The following is a 27846-nucleotide window of genomic DNA, read 5'->3' on the forward strand; positions in this document are numbered from 1 at the left end:
CGCTGTTTACAAACCCCAGGTTCAGCTGCGCCCTGAACCTTTATCTGAACCTTGGGAAACTAACACTCGCAGATTTTTTTTTTTTTTAAGTTGCAAGAAAGTATTCAACTTCTGCGGTTAAAAAAAAAAAAAAAAAAAAAAAAAAAAAAAAGAGCCGTGCCTCTCCAGATGCCCCCTGCGCTCCGGGATCCACTGTCTTAATTTCTCTTAAGTTTAAGACTATCACTCAAGTCAAGTGACCAGGGGCCAATCCCTTCCAGGTCCCAAAGTGGAGGGATAGTGAAGTTTCTGCTTGCAGATTGGCCGGCAGCGTGGGGAATGCCTCCAAGATCTTGCAAGATCTGAAATAGCTAGGGGAGAACGGACAGAGAGAGGTCCATCTCCAGAAAGCTGGGGAAACCGGGAGAGGTCAGAGTTCCAGCCCCACCCCCACCCCCAGCTAGCTGATGGAGGGCGAGGGTCATTTTCCCGTTTCCCATCACCCCTTCCCCAGCTCCTGGTCTCTTGGGTAGGAAGGATGGGACCTGTGAGTCCCCCGCTGACCTCCCGCACCCACCCAGCCTGGGTCAGCGAAGCACAGCGCCGGGCTCCGCGTACCTGTCGCGCAGGTGGCCGCAGCGCAGCCCCATGGCAGTGCACTCCGCCTCGCTCACCGACACTCCCTTGCAGGACTTAATCGGGTAGATCCAGAGCTGTGCCACCGTCCCCACCTGTTGCAGCAGACCGCGCCGCCGCCGCCGAGGACGAGCGCGCCGCCAGGCCACAGTCCCCAGCCCCACCGCGGCCAGTCCCAGCGCGGCGACACCGAGCCAGATGTGCCGCGGCCGCGCGGGGACCTGGGACGCGGAGAAGCCGAGGAGGGTCAGCGCCCAGGAGCCTGAGGCACCCATGGCCTGAGCGGGCAGAGTGGGTGCTGATACACTCAGGAGCCGGAGGGACCAGGCGCGACTGTAGCCAGCGGCCTGACGGGACCTAAGCCCAAAGGCCAGCAGCTCCTGATCCTTCCCCGCCAATCCAAGGGGCGGGAGGCGGTGGCTCAGCTATGGGGTTCTCACTCAGTAGTCCACACCTCCTTCCCTTACTCCCTCCCTCCTCTCTTTCTTCCCTCCTTCTTTCCTTCACTCACTCGCTGACCCTCCCCCACGATCAATCAGTGCAGGAGTGCAGCTTATTTACATGTTTGTAGGGTTGTTTGACCTAAAACACACAACATTTGCAGAACAGGGTGTGATTTTGAAACTAGAAACCAAGCTGCAGGCAGCTGCGCTTCTGGGGACTGTGCGGAGGAGCAGTTTGGCAGCGGTCAGGGTCAAGGAGCTTCCAGCCAGCTGTGATCTGACGTGAAAAGATCCGGAGGAGGCTCTGAGGATCTACAGGACTGAGCCAGGATCTCGCTTCTCCTTGCCTAGGGCTCAGAGCTACCCTCAAGTGCACAGACCTTGGACTGGTACTGAAACCACCAGGCTCTTTTCTCTGCAGGTCCCTGGCACTTTGAGGCGGACTCTGCTGCTTGTCACTTCCAACTGTCACCGTATCTTAACCAACAAAGCCAAGGCCAGCCGAGTGCCTTAGGCGCCAAGGCGCCTATTTGATGTGTCAAGCTGTTAAAATGTCAGCTCTTTATTCCAGGCTGTTCTAACAGGGAGAAAGCTATTTCTCTACTACAACAGGGCAGAGGGACCGAACTTTGTACTAAAAACAAAGGCTGACCACAAGTCAGCTGAGGCCAGTGAACTCATGCTCTGTGCTCAACATTTCACACAGTGGCCTCTGGGTCAGGGGCTCCAGCTGTCACACATTGCCTGGCCCACCGTCACACCCTCCTTCTCTCATGTTTCATGCCAGTTTCAGCCAAGGGGCAGAGGGCAACGGGGGCGGGTGTAGGTGGCTGCAAGCGGCAAGGCTGGAAAGAAGGTTTTTCTAAAGAGAGGCTTGTGTCCCTCCCTCTGGCCATCAGACTTTCCAAACAGTAGACCCCGAGAAACTGGAAAACCCTCTTCCCCACCCCGCCCCAAGCCTCAGGCTGAGAGAAGGAAAAGGCTGGGAGCCTAGTGTCAGCTGCAGGGGGAGCCTGTCTCCCAGAAAGAGTCCACGCTGGTCTGACAACAGGCCTATTTTCCGGAAAGGCTGCAGCCGACACATTGGAGGTTCTGCGATGGCAGGATCACACCTTGGAAGAATCCTGCTATGGGCAGCATCTGAAGCAGACAAGGGACAGTCCCCAGAACTCGATGTTCCGGTGATGCTGGCATGAAACATGCGAGAAGGAGGATGTCACAGAGGGCCAGGCAATGTGTGACAGCTGGAGTCTCTGTACAGATGACCCAGAGGCCACTGTGTGAAGAGTTGAGCACACAGACAGCTACGCATGAGTTCACTGGCCTCAGCTGACTGGCCACCTTGCTTCCCTGGGTTTGGGCTATGGTTGCCCTCTGGCTGGAATGCCCCAGCACTATTTGGGGAGGCAGAAGCACATAGAGAGACTGAAGTCTAGCTGAGGAGGAAGAAAATCTCCTGGGGGCTTGTTCACCTGGCCCCTTCCCACCCATCTGCTTCCCATGCTTATGAGGTAAAGAATGTCCCTTTCTGCTCAACGCTCCCAACAGAGCAGGGGAGTGAGCTCAGAGGCCTTTGAAACTGCGGCACAAATGAATCCTTCAGGTTGTTCTCTTGGGGCTTTTTCCAGAGACGGAAAAGTAAGCGATGCAGTGGCGATGGGTACCACAGGGCTCTTCACTCCCCACAGAAAGGCACCTTGACAGCGCCGGGAGCTGAGTGTGTTCACCACCTTCCTGTCTCATTGCAATGTAAAGGGGAGATGGCTTACATTTTAATGGTTGACTTTAACCTGAGTATGACTCCATCAGCTGTAATCCCAGCATTTGGGGAGGCAGAGGCAAGTGGATCTCTGTGAGTTCGAGGCCAGCCTGGTCTACAAAGCCAGTCCAGGATAGCCAAGGCTATACAGAAAAACCCTGTCTCAAAAAAAAATTATCATTTCCAAAATGTACTCAGGATACAGCTTGCCTATCACTTTCACCTCACAGCCTGCTGAAGGTGAGGGGTTGAACGCTGGGCCAGAACCCAGCAAAGGAAAAGGCAGCAGAAAGCAACAGTTGTTCCCTATTGATTATGAGATGTCTCTTGAAATCATCAGATACAATGACCAGTAGTTCTCAACCTTCCTAATGCTGTGACCTTTTAATACAGTTCCTCATGTTGTGGTGACCTCCAACCATAGAATTATTTCCATTGCTACTTCATAACTTTCCTACTGTTTTGAATCATAATGTAACTATCTGATGTGCAGGGTATCTGATATTGGACCCCTATGAAGGGGCTGTGATCCACAGGTTGAGAACCACTGCTTTTGACAGTCATGTGCGTGCAGGTCAAGGCGGCCTGTACACATGAGTGACAAGAGGTAACGTTTGGAACCCAGGGAAGATGCAAATGTCCCAGGTGAAGTAAGAAAAGAGTCACAATTACTAGTGATAAAGAAACCACACAACCACAGGGTGTTAACATTTATATGTTACTTAGTGGGTACATGTACTGTTACAGCAGACAGTTCATCTTTCTTATGAAAAACACATATGAACCGTTAAAAAATGTTCATGGCTTCTCCGGCCCATTTCTTCTTCTGAAGATTCCATTCTTTGACATTCCATTCTCTTGCAGAATTGGAGGAATTGACAATTACAGATACATGTTTTATGTTGCAATAGAATCAGAATGAAATATAAAGATATAATCTATGAACAAAATAACCCCATGATCTATGAAATCATTTCTATATTTAAGCATAACCCTGGTTCTATAACGGTAAGGCAAAGACAATCATAAAGCCAAACTCAGCAGGGATCAACAGCCAGGTCAGGCCTTGATGAGCACGTTTTAACACAGAAGATATTCAGGACATGATGACTTCTTTTCCCACTTCTCTCAAACAATATACCTACAAAATGTATAAACACTTTTTTTTTTTTATGGCAGCTTTTAAGTTGTCTCTTTAAACTGTCTTTACTCAGCAGGGATTAGAAAATGTAATAGTGGGAGTAACATTCAATTTTGTTTATTTTTTTTAAACTTCATTATCTAAAATTTATACACCCTCACATTCCCAAACCACCTCTGGTACTTGTCTTGAATTAATTCAGGGCGCATGCAGCTCTGAAGGAAGAGCAGAGATTCATCTCCAGGAAGAAGATGCCCGTGGCTGCCAGTTGTATCTCCTAGGACCTGGAAGCTGAATAAATGATAAGACTCTCTGTTACTTTGTTACTCAGACTCTTGGTTATAAATAATTTAAAACTGAGCAGAACAGTCACTCATTGAAGAGTAAGGAATGTGAAGTATGATCTGTAGAAAGCATCACGTGGAAAACAGCTGCTTATGAAAATGGATTCCCATCGGAGTCCTGAGAAGGGGTCTCTCTTACTTGATAGTGTTGAGTGTGGTCAGACTTTGCCCACAAAGGCTCATGTGTAGTGATAAAAGTGGTATGACTCCTATGGTGTTATTTCCTCACACATAAGAGTACAACAGTATGTTGGGTGAGGACCGCGGCTCTTGGCTGCGTCATCTCAGCTCCATGATGCTAGGTCAGTTGGCAATGTGAGCCTTGACTGCTTTTCTATTAAGTGTCTATTATCATTTCTCCCTCAGAGGCCCAACGGGATGGTGAGAGGTTATCTTAGGGTTTTTAAAGCTCAAGGCCTCCTGGAAAGCTGAGCAAGTGGAAACTGCCAGAGTGAACTGCTGTTGTTTACTGGAGGTGGGATCTGAATAGGTAGGTCTGTCACCAAGTGACTGTAGGGCCTCAAACGTGGAAGTCACGGGGCTCAGGCACCCACAGCTGGAACAGCAGGACGAGGCCCAGTAGGATCTGCCATTTCCTCTCTGGTATCTTCTGTATTTCATCAATTCCAAGACAGATCAATTGTAAAATTCATTAATTTTGAACCACAAGGATTTTATTTAACTTTTTCAATGTTTTTGGAAACATGGTCTTACAGTGTAGTACTGGCTGTCCTGAAACTCACTATAGAGACCAGGCTGGCCTCAAACTCACAGAGATCTACCTTTCTCTGCCTCCCAAGTGCTGGGATTAAAGATGGTAGCTAATACATCTGGCTTTTTTAAAATGTTTCAAATTACATTTATTGATGTGTGTGTGTGTGTGTGTGTGTGTGTGTATGAATGTGTACGTGTAAGTGTGTGTGAATATACATATGACATGACATGAATGCAGAGCTCAAAAGGCAACTTGGTAGAACCAGTTCTCCCCTTGCAATGTGGATCTGGGGAACTGAACTCAGGACATCAGACTTGTGGCCAGGCACATTTACCCACTGAGCCATCTCTCCAGCCTTCGCAAAGATTCTTACAAAATACACCCTATGTTCTATGAGAAGCATTTCCAAGATGTTTAGACAGAAGAAAGAAAGAAAGAAAGAAAGAAAGAAAGAAAGAAAGAGAGAGAAAGAGAAAGAGAAAAAGAGAGAGAGAGAGAAAGAAAGAAAGAAAGAAAGAAAGAAAGAAAGAAAGAAAGAAAGAAAGAAAGAAAGAAGAAAGAAAGAAAATCAGTTGCTTAGCTGTTGTAGATTAATATTTACTATTGGTTTCTCTTTTATTAAAGCCGCTGTTAATGCTAAACAGCTGTATAACCAAATCACCACACAGAAACTATGATTTATTTAATTAACCTAGAACACAATGCTGGGCAATGTTACTCCATCCTAAACCTCCAAGCCCGCATAGTTTCCTAACATTTATATTTCTCACATTATACTTGCTTTTAGTGAAATCTTAGAGTTGAGACAGGTGATGCTTAGAATAAGTATCACAATGCAATGTTCTGTTTGAAACCAGAGGGTGAGGGAGAGAACTCAGCATTTGAATGAACAAGGGTAAAGTATATACATTCCAAAAGAACTTTATACTAACACCTGGCAAAGAGGCACACGCCTTTAATCCCAGGACTCAGAAGGCAGAGGCAGGCAGATCTCTGCGTTCAGGGTCAGCCTGGTCTACAGAGTGAGTTCCAGGACAGCCAGAGCTATACAGAAAAACCCTGTCTCAAAAAAGCAAAAGAAGGAGGAGGAAGAGGAGAACAACAATAACAACAACAACAAGAAATGATGGTGGGAAGTATGATTCCATGCCTCATCACACAGATAGCTGTAATGGTAAGATTTCTCCCTCTGTCTTAGCTGACGCCATCTTTGGTTTCTACCCCTTGGCCTGAAAAGTCCTGTGGGAAAGCACTCAATCCTGTTCTGGAAACTCAGGGTCAAAATGTCCCAGCTGACTGCATGTTCCTGGCTCCTTCAACTGCTTGCTTGCTTCCCCCTGCACTGCCAACAGGATGTAGTTTTCCTGTGTTCTTTGTCTTTAAAAACTCCTTGTAATATGTATTTGGGGCTACTTATACACAGTCTTAGTCAAACTTTGGTCATGCTGAGTGGTCTCTTTTTCACCCCATAAAAGAAGCCAAAAGATGCTGATTTCCTTTTTTCCCATTTCCTGTCTCACATTTATAGCCCAATGGCCCCTTAAGGCTGTGCCACAGACCAAAAGGGCAATAAAAAAATCATAAGGATTATGTATGGAGCTTCTGAGATAATGAATTAATACCAAAATAACTTCTATTAAATGTTGTGGTTAGGACAACCTTTATTTCCTATTTGCAGTCCATGAAGACTTGGAGCTAAGAATGAACCCCAGTGTATCTGCTGTTACCCTGAGTAACATGAACCTCTATGGTACTTTGTCCTCAGTATAGTCAGTCACACGGGTAGGGGACAGAGCTGCAGAGAGGTGACCATATGTGAGAATCCCAGGGAATAATTAGAAGAGTCTCGATCAGAGGTTTGGGCCATGAGGTGACTTTAAAAACTAGGAAATATCAGAGACAGCCCCTGTTCCCCTTACTAGGGAACCTACTTGGATTCTGAGCTGTCATGGGCTACATCTGAGCAGGGGTTCTAGGTTATATCCATGAATGGTCCTTGGTTGGAGAATCAGTCTCAAAAAAGTCCCCATGTGCCCAGATTTTCTGGTTCTGTTGCTCTCCTTGTGGAATTCCTGTTCTCTCCAGGTCTTATTATGCCCTCCCCCCCCCCCCCACTTCTTTCCTAAGCTTTCCTACACTCTGCCCAAGGTTTGGTTATGAGTCTCAGCATCTGCTTTGATACACTACTGTGCTGTGTAGTCTTTCAGAGGCCCTCTGTGTTAGGCTCCTGACCTGTTACCTGTTTTCTCCTTCTTCCAATGTCCATCCCATTTGTCTTTCTGAGTGAGGATAGATCATCTTACCTAGAGTCCTCCTTCTTGCTTGATCACCTCCTCCTGAGGGGGAAGCAGCCTTGCCAGGCCACAGAGGAGTACAATGCAGCCAGTCCTGATGAAACCTGATAAGTTAGGTCAGATGGAAGGGGAAGAGGACCTCCCCTATCAGTAGACTTGGAGAGGGGCGTGGGAGGAGATGAGGGACGGGGAGTGAGGGGGGAGGGAATGAGGAGAGGGGCTACAGCTGTGATACAAAATGAATAAACTGTAATCAACATATAAAAATAAAAATTTAATTTAAAAAACCTAGGAAATAAAGCTTGGAGAGGTGGCTCAGGGTTTGGCTCTGAGAGCCCATGTGACAGCTCACAACCCCCTGTCACTCCAGTTCCATGGACTCCCCCACTCTCTTCTGGCCTTTGCTAGTACTGCATGTATATGGTATACATTCACATATACAGACAAGACACTCGTCCACATGAAATGAAAATAAATAAATCTTTACAAAGAAGAACTCCAGGCAGTGGTGTCCCATGCCTTTAATCCCAGCATTGGGGAGGCAGAGGCAGGCGAATCTCTACAGGGTGAGTCCAGGACAGCCAGAGCTGTACAAAGAAGTCCTGTCTCAAAAAATGAAAGAAGAGGAGGAGGAGGAAGAGGAAGAAGAAGAGGAAGAGGAGGAGGGAGAAGAGGAAGAAGAAGAAAAGGAAGAGGAGGAGAAGAAATTATTCTTCCGAGGGTAGATAATAGATTTTGCTACAGATGCTGTTGAGAAGCTTCAAGGGAAGGTCTTCCATGACTCCTCATTCCTATAACTTGAGGGTGCAGCTTGCGCCTGCAGGATTCAGGGCTCGAGCTGACCAGATACAATCAGTGTAAGAACATCATTTTCTCAGCCGGGTATGATGGCACACACCTGTAATCCCAGCACTCAGGGAAGCCGAGGCAAGCATATCACTGTGAGTTCAAGGCCACCCTAATCTACAAAGTGAGTCCAGGACAGCCAAGGCTAAAGAGAAAAACCCTGTCTCAAAAACAAACAAAGAAAACCAAAAGAACAACAACAACAAAAAAAGAAAACCAAAACATTATTTTCTACTTCAGCATCATGATTTAGTGAGCTTGATGCACTGGCACTTTTAAACTTTAATTTATATTTAAGTGGTGTCTGATAAAGCACCCACTCTCAATATTTTCCTCATTTTCTCAGACAGAAAACAAACACAAACAAACAAAAAGCCCACAGCTAACCCTAGAGGACCATTTGCCTTCATTCCTTATTCTTTTTTTGTGTTGTTTTGTTTTGTTTGTCTTTCGAGATAGGGTTTCTCTGTGTAGCCCTGGTGTTCTGGGAACTCCCTTTGTAGACCAGGTTGGCCCTGAACTCAGAGATCTGCCTGCCTCTGCCTCAAGTACTAGGATCCTTATTCCTGGTGCCTTATTCCCCCAGGGAACCAGGGGCACCTGCCAGTTTTGGGGGGCAGCCCCTACTTTGTAAACAAATGGGAAGCAGGATGGGGAATGCTGGGTAAAAGTAAACAGATTATCGAAGTAATGGGGCAGAGCATTTTTTTCTGATTCCCAAACTGATCATTCTCCTAAGAATTAAAACAGCATAAGGTTCTTTAAAAAGCATCTGAATGAGCTGGCTCAGTGGTTAAGAGCACTGCATGTTCTTCCAGAGGGCCCAGGTTTGATTCCTAGCACTTGGATGGCAGCTCACGACTATCTGTAACTCCACTTCCAGGGGATCTAGGGCCATCTTCTGGCTTCCTCAGGCACTGTCATGCATGTGGGGCACAGACATACATGCAAGCAAGACATCCATACACAGAAAAAAAGATATTAAAAAAAATTTAAAGTATCAAAAGACAAGAAAATGAGGTCGTGTTGTCAAGACACTGAGTTCTAGATGCAGAGGGAAGCTTTTACCGTGTCACTCCACTGGATCCACTAATCCAACATCCGATACACAGGGTCACCGACTCGCAGGCTTCCAATTTTTTCCACTGAGAAATACATCCCAAAAAGTGGGGAGGACTGGTACAGATTCTTCACAGAAGGGTCACACAGGCGGTAGCTGAAAGAGTCAAAAGCTGTCATCAGGGACCAAAGGGAAACAGGAATCGAGTGTTATTCACAGAACTTGGAAGTTCGCTCTTTAGGCTAATTGTGGGCCAACAAGCCCTTTCTAAAGGTAGACAGGAATGACTGTAAAATAGCCAATAATTGTGGGTTCTCTAAAGCCAGGTAGGTAGTACATACCTTTAATCCCAGCCCTCGGAGGATCTCTGAGTTCAAGGCCAGCCTGGCCTACAAATAAGTTCCAGGTCAGCCAGAATTATACATGAAAAAACCCTCTCTCAAAAAACTACAAATAATAATAACAACAACAACAACAATAGCAATGTGAGTTTGTGTCAGTATTGTACAAATATGTGATTACTCAGGGACCTTGGACTCAAAACTCGTGGGAAAAAACTCTCATGAAATCTTCAAATGGAACCACTCCTCACGGACTGCAATGACCACCTAGAAACACCTCGGAGAAGAGTCTCAACGACAGACTGCCTACACTGGCGTGGCCTGTGCATGTCTGAATTAAGTTAGCTGATGTGGGAAGACCCAGCCCAGCCTGGGCGGCACCATCCCCTAGGCTAGGGGCCCTGAGTGGAAAAATCAAGCTGAGCACAGCAAGCATGTGTGCATTCGTTTCCCTGCTCATCATTAGAGGTGACGTGATTAAGTGTGGTACGTTCCTGCCGTAACTTCCCACAATGATGCATGGCTAGCTGGCATTGTGAGCGCAAGCAAACCTTTCTCCTTTACGTTGCTTTCATCGGGGTATTTTACTACAGCAACGAGACTAGAACATTTGCCAGAGCTCTGGTTCGAGGCATTTGTTCCCTATGCTTTCAACTTCTCCAACGTTAAGGCTCAAAACTGCCATTCCTGGGCAAACAAAACTTAAGAAAGAGGGTCGCTGACCAGTGGGGCTGCTCATGAAGTCCTTAGCTGAAAAAAATTACCATCACTGTGTTTTAAAAAGCAGAGAACATAGAGCTGTAAATCCAAAGGCCTCCTACAAACAATAAAAACAGAGGAAAGGCAAACAAAATAATACAGCCACCCCTAAAAATTTTCAGTTAGGTCTTTTTGTCCTTTTACATTTTTTGCAATGTTTGCGATGAAACCCTGGGGCCTCTTGAATTTTTAGAAATTAGTAAGAGGGCCTGGTGAGGCAGTTGGTAAAATGCCTGCTGGGCAGCTACAGGACCTGGGTTCAGATCTCCAGCCGGCAGAAAAAACCCAGTGGCACCCGCCTATCATCCCGGCACTGGGGAGGCAGGAACAGATGGCCCGTGGGGCTCACTGGCAAGTTCCAGGCCAGTGAGAGACCATGTTTCAAACATAAAGTGAAGTGCATCCTGGTTGGCATCGCCAACTTGTGTGTCTTTGCCTCCTTGCTGGCACACCGTCCAAGCTGGTCCTGGCCCAGTCCCTCTCAAGTACTTTCTGCCTCTGCAGGAAAGGCTTACACAGCTAATCTCAGGTACTTGCATAGGTGCCACCGAGGGCCGCACATTTTTACTGTCAGTATGACATGCCTCTTTGACATTAGAGGAAACAAGGACCAAGTTCTATATGTCTTGAAACCCTAAGACTGGCCCAGGAAGCCCCAGCTACCTAGCGTTTTCTGAAGACCCGGGCTTAGACAGTTTGGAGCAAGTTGAGACTATTACAGCTATGGGATATGAACTGAGGTTAGACGTTCCTGATATGGGAGCAGAGAATGGTGTCCATAAGGAATGGTGTATGACGCTTCAGATGCGAAGGCCGCACAGGAATGAAGTGAGAGAGACCTGTTCCTCACTGAGGGGACTCAGGGAACACGGGTGAGTGTCTGGAAGTGAGAAGACAGTGGCACCGTCCCTGACAGCAGCTCTCAACTGTCTAGAAGTTCCGCCCTTCGAAAATAAATCTAAGAGCTGGAGAGATGGGTCAGCGGTTGAGAGTACTGGCTGCTCTTCCACAGGGCCGGCTCCAATTCCCAGCACTCACATGGCTGCTCACAACCACCTGTAACTCCAGCTTCAGGGGATCCAACACCCTCACAGACATACAGACAGACAAAACAGCAAATCACACAAAATAATAAATAAATAAATAAATAATCATTTAAAAAAAGAAAAGGAATCTACTATACAACAAACCCAAAAGGGGTGAAAAGTGACTGACAAAGTCATCCAATATGTCATCATATGACTTACACACACACACACACACACACGTTGATGAGAGTTTTGAAGTAGAAATTGTATACCTGAGAATGTGTCAGAATAGAGGATTCATCTAGAAAATTAGGGAAATGAGATGAGGAAGAAACAAGGACCCACAGGCCATGAGGGACAGAGACAAGTCAAAGGAAGGTGCTCCGGGGGTGGGGACATCGGGGCCTGACACATGATGGGTAGTTGTGGGCACGGGTAGTAACAGCATACAGCACATGCTGGCGTCCTACCTCTTCAGGGTTTCCAACGGCTCCTTTCTGTCTATGATTCCGGTGTCTGGGTCCACTGTAGTCAAAACACACCTGTCAAAGAGCGTTTTGTGTCAGGAGCACATGACGGTTACAAACCAATGTGCACTGCACGATCCAGAGGCCACGTCTAAGCTGTCTTTACCTGGGGCAGCTCAGCACCTTTTTCATCTCCACATCACCAATCAGGAGCTCATCCCAAGTGTCCTAGGAGAAGAGGAAGAAGTGTCTTTAGAGTCAGGCTCCCTTCGTCTTGGTTAGGGACTAAGTGTGACATCACAGAAGGAGGAAGCACACAAGGACACAAGGAACTCTGGAACGTGCCCGAGAGAGGCAGTGTATAGTCAATGCACGACACATGATTTACCTTAAAAACATCCTACAGCCCTGAGTATGGACCCCTAGGCACTCACCCACTGCGTGACCCCCCAGCCCCAGGCACCTTCCTCCTGATTCACAATCCCAATCACTGATTCTGCTAAGTGAGCAAGAACAGACCCTCACAAGCACATAGCTTGCAGCAGAATCTTAGGACTGTTTTGCTGACACACACGAGAAACCTGCAGCTTCTGAGACAAGCCTACCCCTGCCTACGGTTTAGCTCAGCAGCTCCCAACCTATGGGTCGCGACCCCTTCGGCAACCCTCAATCTCCAAAAAAACGTTTACATTACGATTCATAACAGTAACAAAATTAATCCTATGCTTGGGGGACAGGACAGCATGAGGGGCTGCGTTAGAGGGTCACAGCAGTGGGAAGGTCGAGAAGCCCTGCTTTCAGCTGCAGCGGGGGCCGGGGAAGGTCTGAGGGCTGCGTGAGACATCACCCACGTATAGTCAACCAGGGTTTCCCCGCCTGTCGTTCCCACAGCATGTGCGGCGTGAAAGGGTCAGGCATCCCGCGGCCGCTGAGCATGCCTTGCCTTTCCACCCTTGAACACCGGTCTTCAATTGGTCCTCATAACCTGAAGGGAGGTGCTACTGCGATTCCCATGTTCCCCAAGACACGGACGTGCAGAACACTGCAGCACTCTCTGAAGTCCCACGAGGAGGAAGCAGGACAGCTAGGTTTGACAACCTTTTACTCTGAAGACAGAGCTTTCAATCCTCCCGTGCACTTTCAATCCACCCACAAATATGACATATATACACAAACTTACAGTTCTGTTTACAGAAACACTTATACACTCAAACACACTAACACATATACAAACATACGTACACACAAATACATACACATGCGTGTTTATACATACATATACACCAAAACACATATACTTACAAACACATACACAAATGTGCATACACATACATGCAAATACAGATATACATACATGTAAATGCACACATATACAAACATTATATACATCTATAGACAAGACACATGCACTGGGGCTGGAGAGATGGTTCAGTGGTTAAGAGCACTGGCTGCTTTTGCAGAGGACCTGGGTCCACTTCCCAGCACCCACCTGACAGCTCACGACTCCAGTTCCAGGGGATTCGATACTCTCTTCTGGCCATCATAGGCACTGCACATACACAGTGTAAATACACTCACACAGGCTCACACAAACACAAGTGAGTAAAAGGCCTTCTTAAAAAAGAAACACAGACACATGCAGCAAACATAAACGCACATACGTGTGCACACACATAAAACACACTGTCATAACATTGCATATGGCTCCCACACACAGGCACCTGTACACATTTCAGTGTCCCCTGGTATCCAAAAGGGGGTTGTTTCCAGCACCCACTTTAGAATCCCAAATCCTCAAGTGTGTATGTCCTATGTGAAATGGCCTCGGTCTGGTACTGCCTCTTAATCTGTGCATACATTCCCGAAAACTTCAAATCATTTCTAGTTCATTTGTGATAACTAAGTAATAGGTACATTGTTTCACTCAGGAAATAATGAACTAAAGGTGTACAGCTCAGTACTGAGGTCTCGACCCTGTATTTTAAAACATTCTTTTTTAAAAAGGCTTATTTTGTTGGAATGTGTGTGTGTGAGTGTAACACACCGTGGGGTGTTTGGGGGAGGGGTGCCTGCACCTGTTTGCATGCAGAGGCCAGGACAGGGCTTCAAGTACCTCAAAGCTGGAGTTTCCGGTGTTTGTGAGGTCCCGGCCTGTCACATGGATGCCAGGTTCCTTATGATTGCACAGGGAACACTGCTAACCACTGAGCCATCCCTCCAGACACCAAGTCATGTGTTAGCTGCAGCTGGCAGAATCTGTGAAGGGCTGTGCACACAAACACCCACATATACACAGATTGTGTGGGGTACACCCTATGGGAGGCGAAATATCTATCCTCTAGGGACCTTTCCGCTAAGTCTGATAATTAAATTGACATGAAACAGAGGTAAAAAGAAAAGCATATATGCATATATACGTATTTCATATGACCCATGCTTTCATAATAGAGGGTAGACTTAAGGACCCAGCCAGAGTTGATTACTCACACACTGAAAGGACAGAGAGCAGGAGGTTGTGAGAGTGTGGCAAGGCAGAGGGCCCATGACCAAGCAGAAAAAGATCAGTTTCCCTTGTCTGGGCAGGTCCCTCGGCCCCAGCTTCCTGTCTCTGCTGAGGACACCCTAGCCTGGGCTGTGAGAGAAACAGACTCCAACATCAGCGTGATCTCCTGCATTTGCCTTTTCAAGTGTCCTCAACCCAAAACCATCCATACGGTAGGGCCACACATCTACGGCCCCTTATAAACACTGCGGCTACATATTTAATACATACATTCACATGCTTACATAAAGGTTACGGACCCTCTTACTAACAAAAGGTGACTTGGGAGCCTGGCACGATGGTCACACCCGTAGTCCCAACTCTTGAGAGAGAGAGAGAGAAAGAGAGAGAGAGAGAGAGAGGCACAAGAATCAGGAATGGCATAACTCAAGGGGTTCTCGGCTATACAGTGAGCTGAAAGCCAGCCCTGGCTACACAAGCCCTATCTTGGAAAGAACACAGTCTGGGGTCCACCTCTTGAAGGTTTGTGGCTGGCCTGCTAAGACACACTGATTAACAGTACAAACCTTTTTCTAGGTCTCTAGGAAGAAACAGGGGGTATCTGAGGACAGGGCCTCAACACACACGCCATAAATCAACACAGCATCTGCAAATCAGATGCAAAGAATGTTCCTTGGACACTGACCTCAACCAGGTGAGGCTTCTGAGGATCCTGAGTGTAATAGATGTGCAGAGAAGTGAGTGACGAGGAATTGACTTCTGTTCAGCTGGTGGCTTAGTGTGTTGGGGGGGAGGTCCCTGAGAAGGCCTTATGTTTCTACAGAGGCCAGAGCAAGGGCAGGGGTGAGCACTGTCTAGTTTCCCCTTCTGCGCCTGGCTACGATGTCATCGCACACTCCACAGTCAAAGGCAAACCAACTCCTCACTTGGGCCTCTACCTCCCACCAGTATGACCACGGCTGCAGTACAGAGTCTCCACAGATACCCTGTGTCCCCAGACATCCTCCAGGAAACTGCTCCTGATAGAAATAAACTCCAAGCAGTCGTTTGGCCCAGGAGCTATGCGAGCTCTGTGAAAGCTTTGTAAAAGGTCACACCATGTGACATGTGGAGCCAGTGACTGTCGACAAACCCTGTTCAAACGGTGGCACTGCAAGGGAAGCCTGGGGCGCACCTCCCTGCGTGGCTGGCGCAGCGCCTGCCTGGGGAAGGGAAAAGGGCCCAGGACTGTAAGCAACCGAGTTTTCTGCGCTCCCTTTACCAGATGAGGGCGCCGCAGCCACAGTAATGTGAGCCACTAGCAGGGTGGGACTCCAAAGCCTCTCCAACCTTGTATTCAATTCCCTGGTTCCAAGTGACAGCGAGTTCAACATTCCAAGCCACTTGTCTGGGGTAATTCTTCACGGTGGCTATAGCAGAAAGCCAGAGACCTGAAATGTTCAGTTAGAGTTTTAGCTCAACAAGACAGATTTAGGTCACCTGTTCCATGGGGCCACTGCAGGGCTCATTAGCAATTTGTCTGGTTTCCTCCGATCTGTCCTTAACACCAACTCTAACTGCATCTTGACACTGCTAAGGCTTTACCAGCCATTCAGCCCCTCCTGATCATTGTCCACATTTTGGTTCAAAAGCACTAACTGCTTTGAAAACGACTACACTTAAGTTTAAATGCAATGGTTAATTCAGTTCCTAAAAAGAATGTTTTAAAAAAACTGATATTTTAAATTCACAATGGATGAGTTTAATGTTCACACTAGACACATCCATCTCAAAGAAATGCACTCTCCAGCAAGATTCCAGGGACTTCCTCAGGGAAACCATTAGAAGAGCCTAGTGTGCCCCCTACTAGTTAAAAAGCCCATCTGCATTCTGATGAAGTCCGGCCCCTAGGCAAGGTGAGGAGGGATCTGTAAGTTGAAAATGAGAGGGAAAATGGTTTGTGTAATGGGTTGCACTCTGCGGAGTTAACACTGGGAATATTATTATTGTTGTTGTTACCACCACTATTATTTTACTGAGTACAGGTGTTTTGCGTGTGTTTCTCTGCACCACGTGCAGGCGGTGCCTGAGGAAGCCGAGACAGAGCACTGGATGGATCCCCAGGGTCTGGAGCCACCATGTGAGTGCTGGGAATCAGATGCAGGTCCTTAGCAAAAGCATCCAGTGCTCCTAACTGCTGCGCCATCTTGCCAGCCCCTCCTGGAAATTCTGTCAGGTTGTGCACATTTTGTAAACAGGAAACTAACACTACATGGGGCTTTCCATCATAAGCAAGACCCCAAGAAAAAAGGTAAAATAAAGGCTAGAGGCGAGGAAGGGAACCACACGAAGCAGCACAGGTGAGGGTTTTGTTTGTTTGTTTGTTTGTTTGTTTGTTTGTTAAGATGTTCCTTAAAACCCATACAGGTATTTGCCTTAAGTGTGTGAAACTTAGAATATAGAGACCCTCCCTTCCTTCCTTTTTATTTCTCTCTGTGAGCAGACATGGCTATGTCTACACACACATCTCTACATAAAATGCATTACACTTGTGCATGACCATTATGTGTTTATGCACATGGCCAGAGAGAAAGCATGCACCACGTGACAATGGATGCCTATGTGGGTTGGTGTTTAAGAGTAGCACAGAGACCAGGGAAACACCTGAGAGAGAGAGACAGAGAGAGAGAGAGAGAGAGAGCTCTGGGCGCCTGTGCTGGCAATGCGCCATGACAAACACCCTGTGAACGAAGGCAGGTTCTCCAGTGTGCAGGCAGGACGGGCGCTCTGCCACCAAGTTACGCCCCAGCCAGGGTGCGGTACTTCAGAATCACTGCTATAACAGAAAAGAACCTACTTTACCTGGAAACGTTTCTGCAGTGGATCATTAAAGAGCTGCCCCGTGTCCCTGGTTTCTGACTCTGTGTGGACACACCTCACCCTTACAGTGTGACCGTCCTCACCCCCACAGCCCAGGGGTGCACCCGTGGAGTCATGGGACACAGTTCTAGTCTGTACTTGATGGCCACGTTTCTGTGCTGAAGAGTTCTGATTTTCTACAACTGCACCGAACACACACATACACACACACACACACACACACACACACACATTCACACACTCCACAAAATACATGGATGTATTTTTTTTTAAGTTGTTTTTTAAAGGGGGGCTGGAGAGACGGCTCAGTGGTTAAGAGTACTGCTGCTCTTGCAGAGGACCCAGGTTCATTTCCCAGCACCCACATGATGGCTCACACTCAACTCTAGTTTCAGGGATCTGACACCATTTCCTGGCTTCCCCAAGTACTGCATGCATTTGGTTCACATATGTACATGCAGCCGGATCACTCACACACACAACATAAATATAAATACACACAGATTTTAAAGAAGAAAAAATTCCTTGAAGCCTGTGGGGCAGGCAGGGCTGTTGTCCTAACTCAAGCCATCAGAGACAAAGGTCTAGAAATGAGGATTTGCCCAAATGTTGCCTTTCGCCTGCTAGAACAGGCAGGATGGCAAGGTCAAGGCCACACCAGCAGTGAGTGCTGGGGCTGGGACTCAAAGCACAAGTGCCTGGCTTCAGGAACTCGCCCATCTGAGTGCTGGCCAGGGCTGACCCTGCTCAGTGTCCGATCAGATGAGATGGGCAATGAGGCTGCCCCTCAGGGGAGTGGGGGCAGGGCATTGCCCAGGATGCTTGCGGCCAGGGTTTGAGTCCCAGCACCTCCCAAACAGCAGGCCTGGAATCCCAAGCAAGACAAGTACAAACCTATCCTCAGCAACACAGGGAGTCTGAGGTGCAACAAACAAAAATAAAACCTCTCTCTCTAGAACTCTGTAGAAACAGCCCTTCCCACGTGACAGAGAACACACTCTGATTTTTTTTTTTTTTCAGTCTTCTCCCCCAGCTCTTTCAAAATGTAGAGTAAGGACTTACACAAAGATGCCCCATTAAAACATTTCAAGTTCAGCTCGGGACAGCGAGCTAAGTCCAGGGAACACTGAGCCACATGGTTGCCAGTGACAGAGATAAGCAGCACCCTGAACACTCTGTGTTCCAGAAATCGAACACACAGCACACTGGCCCACGCCTTTTCAAACCGGCTTCATCCTCTAACTCCCCAGGGGAAAACCCTCGGCACTTTCTTCCACAAGCTGGGAATGTCCCACAATGCTTTCCCCTACTTCCCCGAATTTACAGTAAACAACCGCCCAGACTTCTGCTTCAGGCTCAGGTCTGCTGTATTTGTCTAGTTGAGGATTAAATACATATGTGCTTAGTTGCTCTGCATTAATATTTGAAAGGGTTATGATGGCGGGAGGCAGACAGGTCAGTGCGTTGAGCCCTTCACCACTGGGCCTCTTCCCTGAGCATGGACTAAATCAGCACAGCAGCATCGTTTCACAGGAAGGAGTTTGTTTAAAATATGCATGGCTATAGAATTTTCAAGGAAAATAAGAACATTTTATCTTATTTACTATTTTTGGAAGCCCATCATAATTCAGGAATATAACAGCAAATGGGCTTGGGTTGTTTTTTGTTTAAAAAAAAAAAACATTAAACATTTAAACATTAAAAAAAAGAAAGAAAGAAAACATTATGCTGGGCGCGGTGGCACACACCTGTAATCCCAGCACATGGGAAGCAGAGGCAAGCCTCTGAGTTCCAGGCCAGCTTGGTCTACAAAGTGAGTCCAGAAGAGCCAAGAGAAATCCTGTCTTGAAAGCATAGCCCGCTCCTCCCCATGCTCAGTAGGCCTGCACCCAGCTGTGTGGAGGCTGTGTTCACTGGATTCTGCTGGAATTGTCTCTTTAAGGCTGTAGTGAATGAAGAGGTTAGAATTTCCTGTGGCTAGTCACTCAGGAAGGCACCGAAGAAAGCTCAGACCACAGCAAGGGCTGGCACAGGACACTGCCCGAGGGTGGAGCTCCTTCATAGCCTCTTCGTGGGACCCCGGAACTGAAATCACTGAACATCCTGAGTGGAACAAGAGAAGGAGAAGGCTGTGCTCTTTAGCTTCCTTTCCTTTCCTTAGGCCTGGGCTACCCGTCTTACAGTGCAGTCACTTGGCTGCAAGCTGGATTTTGGTGAGCTCTGGAGCATAAGCATGAGGATGTGAACAGTGCCCCCTGGAGGCCACTGGCGGGCATAGATACCATGGAGAGTCTCCCCACCACCAGGCTTGGGGAATCTGGGTTATTTTAAGAGTGCAGATGGCTTAGAGGTTAAGGGCACCAGTTGCTCTTCCAGAGGTCCTGAGTTCAATCCCCAGCAACCACATGGTGGCTCACAACCATCTAGAGTGAGATCTGGTGCCCTCTGCTGGCATGCAGGCAGAACACTGTATACATAATAAATTAAATAAATATTTAAAAAAAAAAAAAAAAGAGTGCAGAATCCCTATCTCCTAAGTTTGATGCTGTGTAGCTGGCCCCTTACCTCCTCGAAAGCCTCGCACCCAGACACCATGATGTTTGGCCTGAAATATTCCATCTTCACTTTCTTCTTCAGCCTGGTGTTGAGATCTTCCAAGGAGGCTTCAGAAATCATGTGGATAGGGCTGCAGTCCGGGTAGGCTACCTGTTACAGAACACAGCCCTGTCAGGCCTCCCGTCCACTCTGGAGCCCCTCCGAAGCCCAGTAGACAGAAAACCTCTCGGGTGAGGAAGGGGAGGGCTGTATGCAGGAGACGGAGACCCGGGCTTGCAGACCGGATGCGAGCACTGAAACTCGGGTTCCACGCACACGCAGGACACCGCAGCAGCTTGGCTGCCTCCTGGTATTTTATTTAATCATGTATTTATCTGAGACAGGGACTCACTACGTAGTCCTGGAATTTATTATGCAGAGCAGGCTGTGCTTGAACTCAGAGAGCCACCTGCCTCTACCTCAGGAATGATAGACAGGGTTAACGGCGTGTGTCACTATTAGCCAGCCCCGTCTACTTCCTCATCAAACAGGAGGAGTCTGCTGCCAACCTAATACATTCTAGTGAGAATTTCATCAACACTGTCCATTCCCTCAAAATCTGTTGATCACCAGTGGACACCTGACACTGTTCTAGGAGTGGAACACTAGTAACAAAGAAAGTAAGTAATAATATCATTAATAATATTAATAATAAATAAACTTACCTTGGCTTTGGAGGAGAATCCCTGAGGTACTTGAACACTGTGGCTCATTATATATAGTCTTCCCTAGCGGGAAGTGTTCCTAGACCTGGGCTCCTCCCTCCACCCATTTCCCATACCTAGCTCTCTCGGCACCTCAGAAGTCCCAGCATTGAGACATCCCTCATCTCACTTCCCTCTCCATCCTCACAGTGGAGGTTATGCCTGGGACCACTGCCAAGGTTTTCTCCTGAGGGGCTTCCATGGACTGAGGAGGGACACAGTGGGCCCAGAGTAGCTGGCAGAAAGAAGGAAGACTCACCTCATAATTCTGAAGGTAACTTTCAGACGGGTAAAGTTTCTTTGTTGTCCTCCCTTTCATGCTGGTTTCAAATTGAACCAACCTGTAGGGTTGCGTCTTCAGGTAGTTGGTGAACCACTGAGCTATCTCATCGCCACAATCTCTGCCTTTAATGTCGAGACCGAAGAGCCTGGAAGGGTTAAAAGAGAGCACCGAATTACTTGTGTGGACACACTGAGTGCTGGTGGCCTGAATGGACCAGAAGGCTGCCCAGAGGTCTTCAGAGGGAAATACAGAAAAAGCTGAAGAGGGTCCAGATCATGCTCTGGGGAAGATCTCCCCAGCTCTAACGTCTACGAGTTACTTAAACCAGGCTCAGTGGGTTGGGATCTAGAACGCTGCGCTTCTGACACACTTCCAGCCATCTAAGTGGCTGGGTTCCTGTACCACTAGGAATACCGAGGATTCGTGCTTCTTTTGGAAAAAAGGAGCTGCCTGAGTCAGTCACACTTTTGGGTGGGATTCCTCAGACCCAGTTCAGACCATAAGCAGTCATTCCCTGGGTCTGTTGGTCTAAAATGAACGTCACACTTCTGTCCGTCCTTCTGTTCCCGCTGTGAACTGGAGATAAGCATGTTAATACCTGCCTGGGAAGGTGTGTACACAGGTTAGACCACACTGCGATTTCTGCTGTGCTATAGCTCTGTTTAACTTGACTTCCTTCGCATTAGTTGCTGAAAGTCCTGGGTTCTTCCCAGAGCTTATAGATTGATATGTAAATATTTGTATTTATCTTTCACTTATGAAAGACATCATTTCCTTAAATTATAAACACTGGCATTTAAGATGAGACTATATTCATTTTATCAATGAAGTCTAAGTGCTATCTATCAGTTTGATATCTACCACTATCCGCTTGGATCCATATGTGAGGAAATTCTGGAGAGATTACATTATCTTTATAATTTTGGTTTGATCATAATAAAATGGGCATGTTGTAAATTTTGAGGATCTCTAAACACAAGAAGCAGATTTTAGTTGAAATTAATTTTAAATGAACCCTGAGAATATCTTACTTAACTCTAGACAAGGTTTAGTGTCAATTTTATTCCCCCTTCCTTTTTTTAAAGCAAGATATCTCAGTGTAGCCGAGCGATGAGGATTCCATGATGTAGCCCAACTTGGCTCGAAGCTCACAGTCCTCCTTCCTCTACCTCCCAGTGCTGGGGTCATGGGTGAGAGTCACCAGGCTGGTTCCTTTAATAAGACCTGAGAACAAGCTGGAATGAGGGCATACCCCTCCAAGTCCAGAACTCCCGAGGCTGCGGGGGAGCATACTGAGTTCAAGCATAGCCTAACTATAGAGCAAAGCCGCATTTATTGATATTTTGAGGAAGGGGATTGAGACGGGTCTCACTATGTATCCCTGGCTGGCCGGGAGCTTGCTCTGTAGACCACGGTGGGCTCAAACTCACCCAGATCCACGTGTCTTTCCCTCCAGAGTGCTGACATTAAAAGCATGTGTCACCACACCCAGCCACTTTTTAAATTTTAATATTTATTTATTTTTACATTTGTTTAATTGCTTCGAGAAAAACATGGAACATTTGGCAAACTTGTGTGTCATCCTGGCACAGAAGCCAGGCTAACTGATTCTGTAGTATTCCCATTTTAATATATGTGCTGCCAAGGGAGGCACAGCAAAGTTCTAGTTCAAACAAAAGAAACAAGGCCTGGCGAACTCAGTGGTAGAGTTCATAACATATACAAGGCCCTGGGTTCCATCCCCAGAATTATGGAGGGGGCGGGACAGGCACAAACTATGGATCTGAGAATCTGGAAATTAATTTCCTCAAAGTTTCCCCTGCTCTCCCACACCACGAGAAGTACACACACACACACGCACACACACACACACACACACACACACACACATACACACACACACACAGCCTGTGGGAATGCTGGGCCTGTGCCAGGGTGAAGATGCCTGAGGTGATGTGAGCAAAGGAGTTCAGCATTAACTCCCAGAATACTCATTAACATTTGAACCTCGGAGTTCTCGACGGCTCAAAACCTTCCACCTCCCAGGGCACATACCACCACACCCACTGTCAAACCTTGATACCCCTCTGAGTGTAAGGCTTACAGGGTCCCTTCCTTCTATCTGAAAGCCTTTTGGCAGCACTGTTTGGCCTCTGCTTACATCTATGGATACCTGACTGGCCTTCAGCCATTCTCCTAAAACCATGATCAACCACCCGGCTATTCAAAACAGAGTCTATCCACAGTTAAGCAGTGCCAAGGGTGTCCTGTGGCTCCTTCAGAACACCACCCATAGGCGATAGCACACACCTCTACCCCATAGTGTCCACACACACGCAGGAGATTGGCTCTGGCCCTTGGAAAAGCAGAAAGTACCAAACAGGGCAAGATGGTGCCAACCAACTTGTGCCATCCCAACTGATGGCAGGCATTCCTCTACCAGGCCTGTGGCAGCTGCAGAAAGAGAAGAAAAGAAAGTCGGCACACTGGTTTTAGAAAATGGCTTGGCATTTTCTAGTGCCTTGTGTTTTGATACGCATCTATAATCCAAGCACTGGGGACTCAGAGGCAGAAAGTTTAAGAGTTTGGGCCAGTATGGACAACACGGAGAATTCTAGGCCAGTTTGAACTGCATAGCTACCTGCCTACTGGAACAGGCATTCTACACTTAACATCCATTGGGGCTGGCAAGATGGCTGAGAGGGGGAAAGGGTTTACTGCCAAGTTTCACAACCTGAGTTCCATCCCTGGAATCCCACATGGCAGAAGAAGAAAACTGACCTCACCCAAATCATCTTCTGACCTCCACACTTTGCACGCATGCTCTCAGAGGACACACCACACGTAAGAGTGTTCATAGGGGGGCAGGGGATGACTCAGTGGTTTAGAGGGCTTGCTGCTCTTCTGGAGGACCAGAGTTCGATTCCCAGAAACCTTGTCAGCCGACTCACAAGGGCCTGAAACTCCAGCCCCAGAGAATCTGACACCTATGTTCCCTAAGGGTACCTGCACATATGCCCCCCACAGATACACACATACTCATTGTCAAAACTAATAAGCATAATCCTTAAAGCTTTCTCATAGAATGTCGTCCACACTACAGAAAAACACTAAACAATTTTTGTGAACATGAACAAAAGGATGCCACAGACTCACGAGTGGGAACCACGCTGTGTTGGGACAACAGTCCACAAGTAGCAGATGACAAGCATCAAAGGAGGAGTCCTCCCAAAGTGTTGAGAGAGCAGGAAGCAGTCTGATGGCCGTGGTTTCCTAAGCTGCCTGAAGATGGGGAACAGGCTGATAGGGGGGCCAACCCCAAGACCAGAGGGCTGGTCTTCATGCCATAGCCCCTGACCTCCAAGGAAGGGGCAGAGGCTGAAGGTCATATCACCGACGGCTGATTATTTTATCAATCACACCATGTAATAAAGCTTCCATGAAAGCTCAAAGGACTAGGTGCAGAGAGTTTCCCAACTGCTGAACACCTAGAGGTGTGTAGAGGGAGGCACACCCAGAAAGCAAACAGGAGGTCGGCTCCTGACCTGGTCACCCATCCCCAACCTTTAGAGCATCCTCTATCAGTACCCGGCAAACACGATTCCTGATTTCTGTGAGGCATGCTAGCAAATGAACAGAGCCCAAGGAGGACATGGCAAGTCAGACGCTCGGGCTGCCACGCTCACTGGCATCTGAAGCCAGGAATAGTTACATGCGACCAAGCCCTTAACCTGTAAGGTCTGACGCTGTCTCCAGGCAGATGGACTCAGAAGTGGGTTGTTGGATGCCAGGCAGTGTGTGCTGGAGGTTTGCTGTTGGAGGGAAACACACACCCACTGAGGACCCAGAGGCCACACACTCTGTGGTAAGGAATGAAAAGCACGCCTCTTGCCTTCTGTGGTGGTGTGAATAAGAACAGGCTTCATAGGCTCATATATTTGGTTACATGGTTTCCAGCTGGTAGAACAGTTTGGGAAGTATTAGGAGGTGTGGTCTTGCTGGAAGAGTGTATCACTGGGGCTGGAGGCTTTGAGGTTTCAAAAGCACAGATAATTCTCATTTAGCATATTCTCTCTCTCTCTCTCTCTCTCTCTCTCTCTCTGCCTCCTGCCTGCCGATTAGGACGTAAGCTGTCAGCTACTGCTCCAGAAGCATGCCTGCCTGCCTGCTGCCCTGTTCTTCGCCATGATGGAGTCACCCTCTGAAACTGTAAGCCCCCAACTAAATAAGTTGCTTAGGTCATGATGTCTCTTCATAGCAACAGAAAAGTAACTAAGATGCTTTCCTGTATCACCTACTTTTTTTAAAAAGATTTATTTATTTATTATTTATACAATGTTCTGCCTGCTTGTATGCCTGCCCAGATCTCTTTATGGATGGCTATGTGGTTGCTGGGAACTGAACTCAGAACCTTTGTAAGTGCAGCCAGTGCTCTTCACCTCTGAGCCATCTCTCCAGCCCTCCCACCTACGTTTTTTTGTTTGGTTTCTCTTTTCAAAATTACAGAGAAATAAAACTTCCGTTGGACTGTGCAAAGTGGAAGCCATTATCTTCTTTTCTTTGTATTTTTAGAGAAAAATTGATATGATTAACAACACAACTGCCAGTTCTGTACCTAGCTTAATTATACCTACATATTCATACCTATCAAATTAATGTGAAAATTAAATGCTACCTAGCTAGTCTTTAAAGCTAGACCACAAAGGCTCTTTGTTAGGTCTAAAGCAATTTCTTCCTTCTTCCTCCTTTAAAACATAAGCAGGAGACCTGCAAGACGGCTCAAACAGTAAAGACATTTGCTACTATGCCTGAAACCCAAGTTCAGTTCCCAGCCCCCACACAGTAGATGAACCACTCCCTAAAGAACTGAATGCCAGGGGAGCCCACTCCAAGGTCAGAGGTCTGGACTTTAGTACCACACACCCACACACACACACACACCTTTAAGGAAGGGGCAGAGGCTGAAGACTGAGCTGATCAACAGCTAATTATTTTATCAATCACATCTATGTAATAATCAACCAAAGGACTGAGTTCAAAGAACTTCCAGATTGCTTAGCACACACTGTTGTTTGAGTTCACTGACAAGCTGGCTCTGGGAGCAAGCTGGGCCTCCTCACCCATTTCATTGCCTGGAATGGGCTTCCCTTTCAGTCTATGGCATCGATGATAAAATAGTCCAAGAAGGGAAACACTGTGTCCTTAAAACAGCCTACGGTAAACCACCTCCAACAGTTTAACACAACAGATAAACTCCTCCTGTTGTTTATCTCATCATATAAAGGTGCAGGCATGTGAAAGGCTGAAGTTGAGCCACAGAGAGCATGCTCAGCTGGGAACTCCAGCTGACAGGCTCAGCTTCCCCGGAGTTCTCCAGTATGGTGAGACCGGATTTGAAGATGTCTTTTGTGAATGTGGCAATTTGATCTTTTGCTTGGAAGCTTCACCTGGGGGCCCATTGCTCTGCCTGGGACGCTATTGGGAACTCCAGCTGGCTGTCTTAAATGGGCTTCCCCAGTAGATTTCTGCTGGATGTATTGGGCACACGATTTGATGATGTTTTGCTATTATCTGCCTATCTGTTTATCTCTTGCTATTTATTCTTTTTACTGTGGCTTGACATATACTTAGTAAACTCACTCATTTAAGACCCAAAGTATGGCTATCACAGAACATGGTATCTAGAAGGTACCATATCAGAAGCTACACAGGAGTTCCACTCCCCACACTTTGCTCACCCACCTCTTTAGCCTTGGGGTACCCTTTGTAAGAACTGGCAGAGGTGTTTCCAGAATTCTGTGAGGCTCTCTAAGGAATTAAACTCAAGAAGGAGGCCATGGGCACGTCAAGTCACAGTTAGCAGGTCAGAGTTTCAGGCTATGGCCTGCACTAGCATCTGAAGTGAGAGTCTCAAGAGACCAGTCCTTACCCTGTGGGCTCTGAGGCTATCTCCAAGTAGATGACGTTAGACTTGGAGAACTGATTGTTGGGTGAGAAAACACCCAAACATTGAAAGCTAGCTGAAGCTCATAGCCAGCGATGTCTTGTGTGACCTGGCTTTGCTTTCCCTTTTCAGTTATAAAGAAATAAAACTTGGGGGCTGGAGAGATGGTTCAGCAGTTAAGAGCACTGGCTGCTCTTCCAGTGGACCCAAGTTCAATTCCCAGCATCCACATAGAGGCTGACAACTCTCTGTAACTCCTGTTCCAGGGGATCTGACACCCTCACAGAGATGTACATGCAGGCAAAACACCAATGTGCATAAAATAAACATAAACAAATTATTTTAAAAAAAATAAAACTTGGATTGGACTGTCTGCGGTCAATGTTTCTCTTGAAAATCTGTCATTTGTGGAAACTGTTTCTCCTCCCTGCACACAGGCAATGAGAGAAGCCTAGAAGGTGAATGGGCTCAAATCCAGCTTCCCAGCATACTCCCTGCTTCTTGTTCCCTCCCTTTCCCACTCATTACCCTCACCTCTCTGTGGGGTGGAGTGGGGCATCAAAGTCTGGCTTCCTCCTATGTAAATTGAAACCACAGATGTTTACTTATAGGCTTACTAAGACAACTAGCCAATATTCAGCAAGGTATTGCTTTAGAATGATAGATTTCAGCTCAGACACGCTGAACAAATGTAAGATGAGACTCTTCCATGAAGGAGCCCAGTCACCTTTGGATAGTACCTGTTCTGACATGGTTGAAACGCTAGGTTGAGTCATGGTATTGCACGCCTTTAATCCTGGCACTCAGGAGGTGGAGGCAGGCAGATCTCTGAGTTTGAGACCGGCGTGGTCTACAGAGTTCCAAGCCAGCCAGAGATATACAGTGAGACTCTGACACTGGGGGAAAAAATAAAAACAAAAACTTGGTTGAGGGCCAAGTGGAGTGCAAAGCTCAAGGGTAGAGTGCTCAGTCTACGCAAAGCCCTGGTTCTAATCCCAGAACTTCAAAGCAAAACCTCACCTGTTACCATGACATTGCATCATCCCACAGCAAACACCTAAAAGTTGCTGTGACTTGCCAACATCAAAGAGCTAGATATCCCAGTCTTAATCCTCAGCAGCAAAATGGAAGGGGAAACACACACAC

General features: G+C 47.2%; 2 protein-coding genes, 1 long non-coding RNA gene and 1 other non-coding gene across 7 annotated transcripts in view; 1 reads left to right on the plus strand and 3 right to left on the minus strand.

Moving 5' to 3' along the window:
* Positions 1-890, minus strand: part of Mtarc1 (mitochondrial amidoxime-reducing component 1) — a 19808-nt gene extending 18918 nt beyond the window's left edge. For both annotated transcript variants that reach the window (XR_009584676.1, XM_021635787.2), the window contains exon 1: positions 598-890. Coding sequence is in view for 1 of the 2 variants with exons in the window: in XM_021635787.2 (XP_021491462.1) it covers positions 598-890 (293 nt within the window). In the remaining variant the exon portion in view is untranslated. The remainder of the gene's footprint in view (positions 1-597) is intronic.
* Positions 1-4276, plus strand: part of LOC132646417 (uncharacterized) — a 6226-nt gene extending 1950 nt beyond the window's left edge. For both annotated transcript variants that reach the window (XR_009584677.1, XR_009584678.1), the window contains exon 4: positions 670-4276. This is a non-coding gene — a long non-coding RNA (uncharacterized LOC132646417). The remainder of the gene's footprint in view (positions 1-669) is intronic.
* Mtarc2 (mitochondrial amidoxime reducing component 2) overlaps positions 3515-27846 on the minus strand; it is a 31335-nt gene continuing 7003 nt past the window's right edge. For both annotated transcript variants that reach the window (XM_021635792.2, XM_060364879.1), the window contains exons 3-8: positions 20733-20901; positions 19740-19880; positions 11979-12040; positions 11816-11887; positions 9226-9373; positions 3515-4249 (exon numbers count right to left, since the gene is read on the minus strand). In XM_021635792.2, coding sequence (XP_021491467.1) covers positions 9247-9373; positions 11816-11887; positions 11979-12040; positions 19740-19880; positions 20733-20901 — 571 coding nt within the window. In that variant the 3' untranslated portion in view covers positions 3515-4249; positions 9226-9246. The remainder of the gene's footprint in view (positions 4250-9225; positions 9374-11815; positions 11888-11978; positions 12041-19739; positions 19881-20732; positions 20902-27846) is intronic.
* LOC132646555 (U6 spliceosomal RNA) lies at positions 22304-22410 on the minus strand. The gene has a single exon (XR_009584823.1). It is a non-coding gene; the product is annotated as a U6 spliceosomal RNA (small nuclear RNA).

Source organism: Meriones unguiculatus, chromosome 11 (assembly GCF_030254825.1).
Source record: "Meriones unguiculatus strain TT.TT164.6M chromosome 11, Bangor_MerUng_6.1, whole genome shotgun sequence".
NCBI lineage: Eukaryota > Metazoa > Chordata > Mammalia > Rodentia > Muridae > Meriones > Meriones unguiculatus.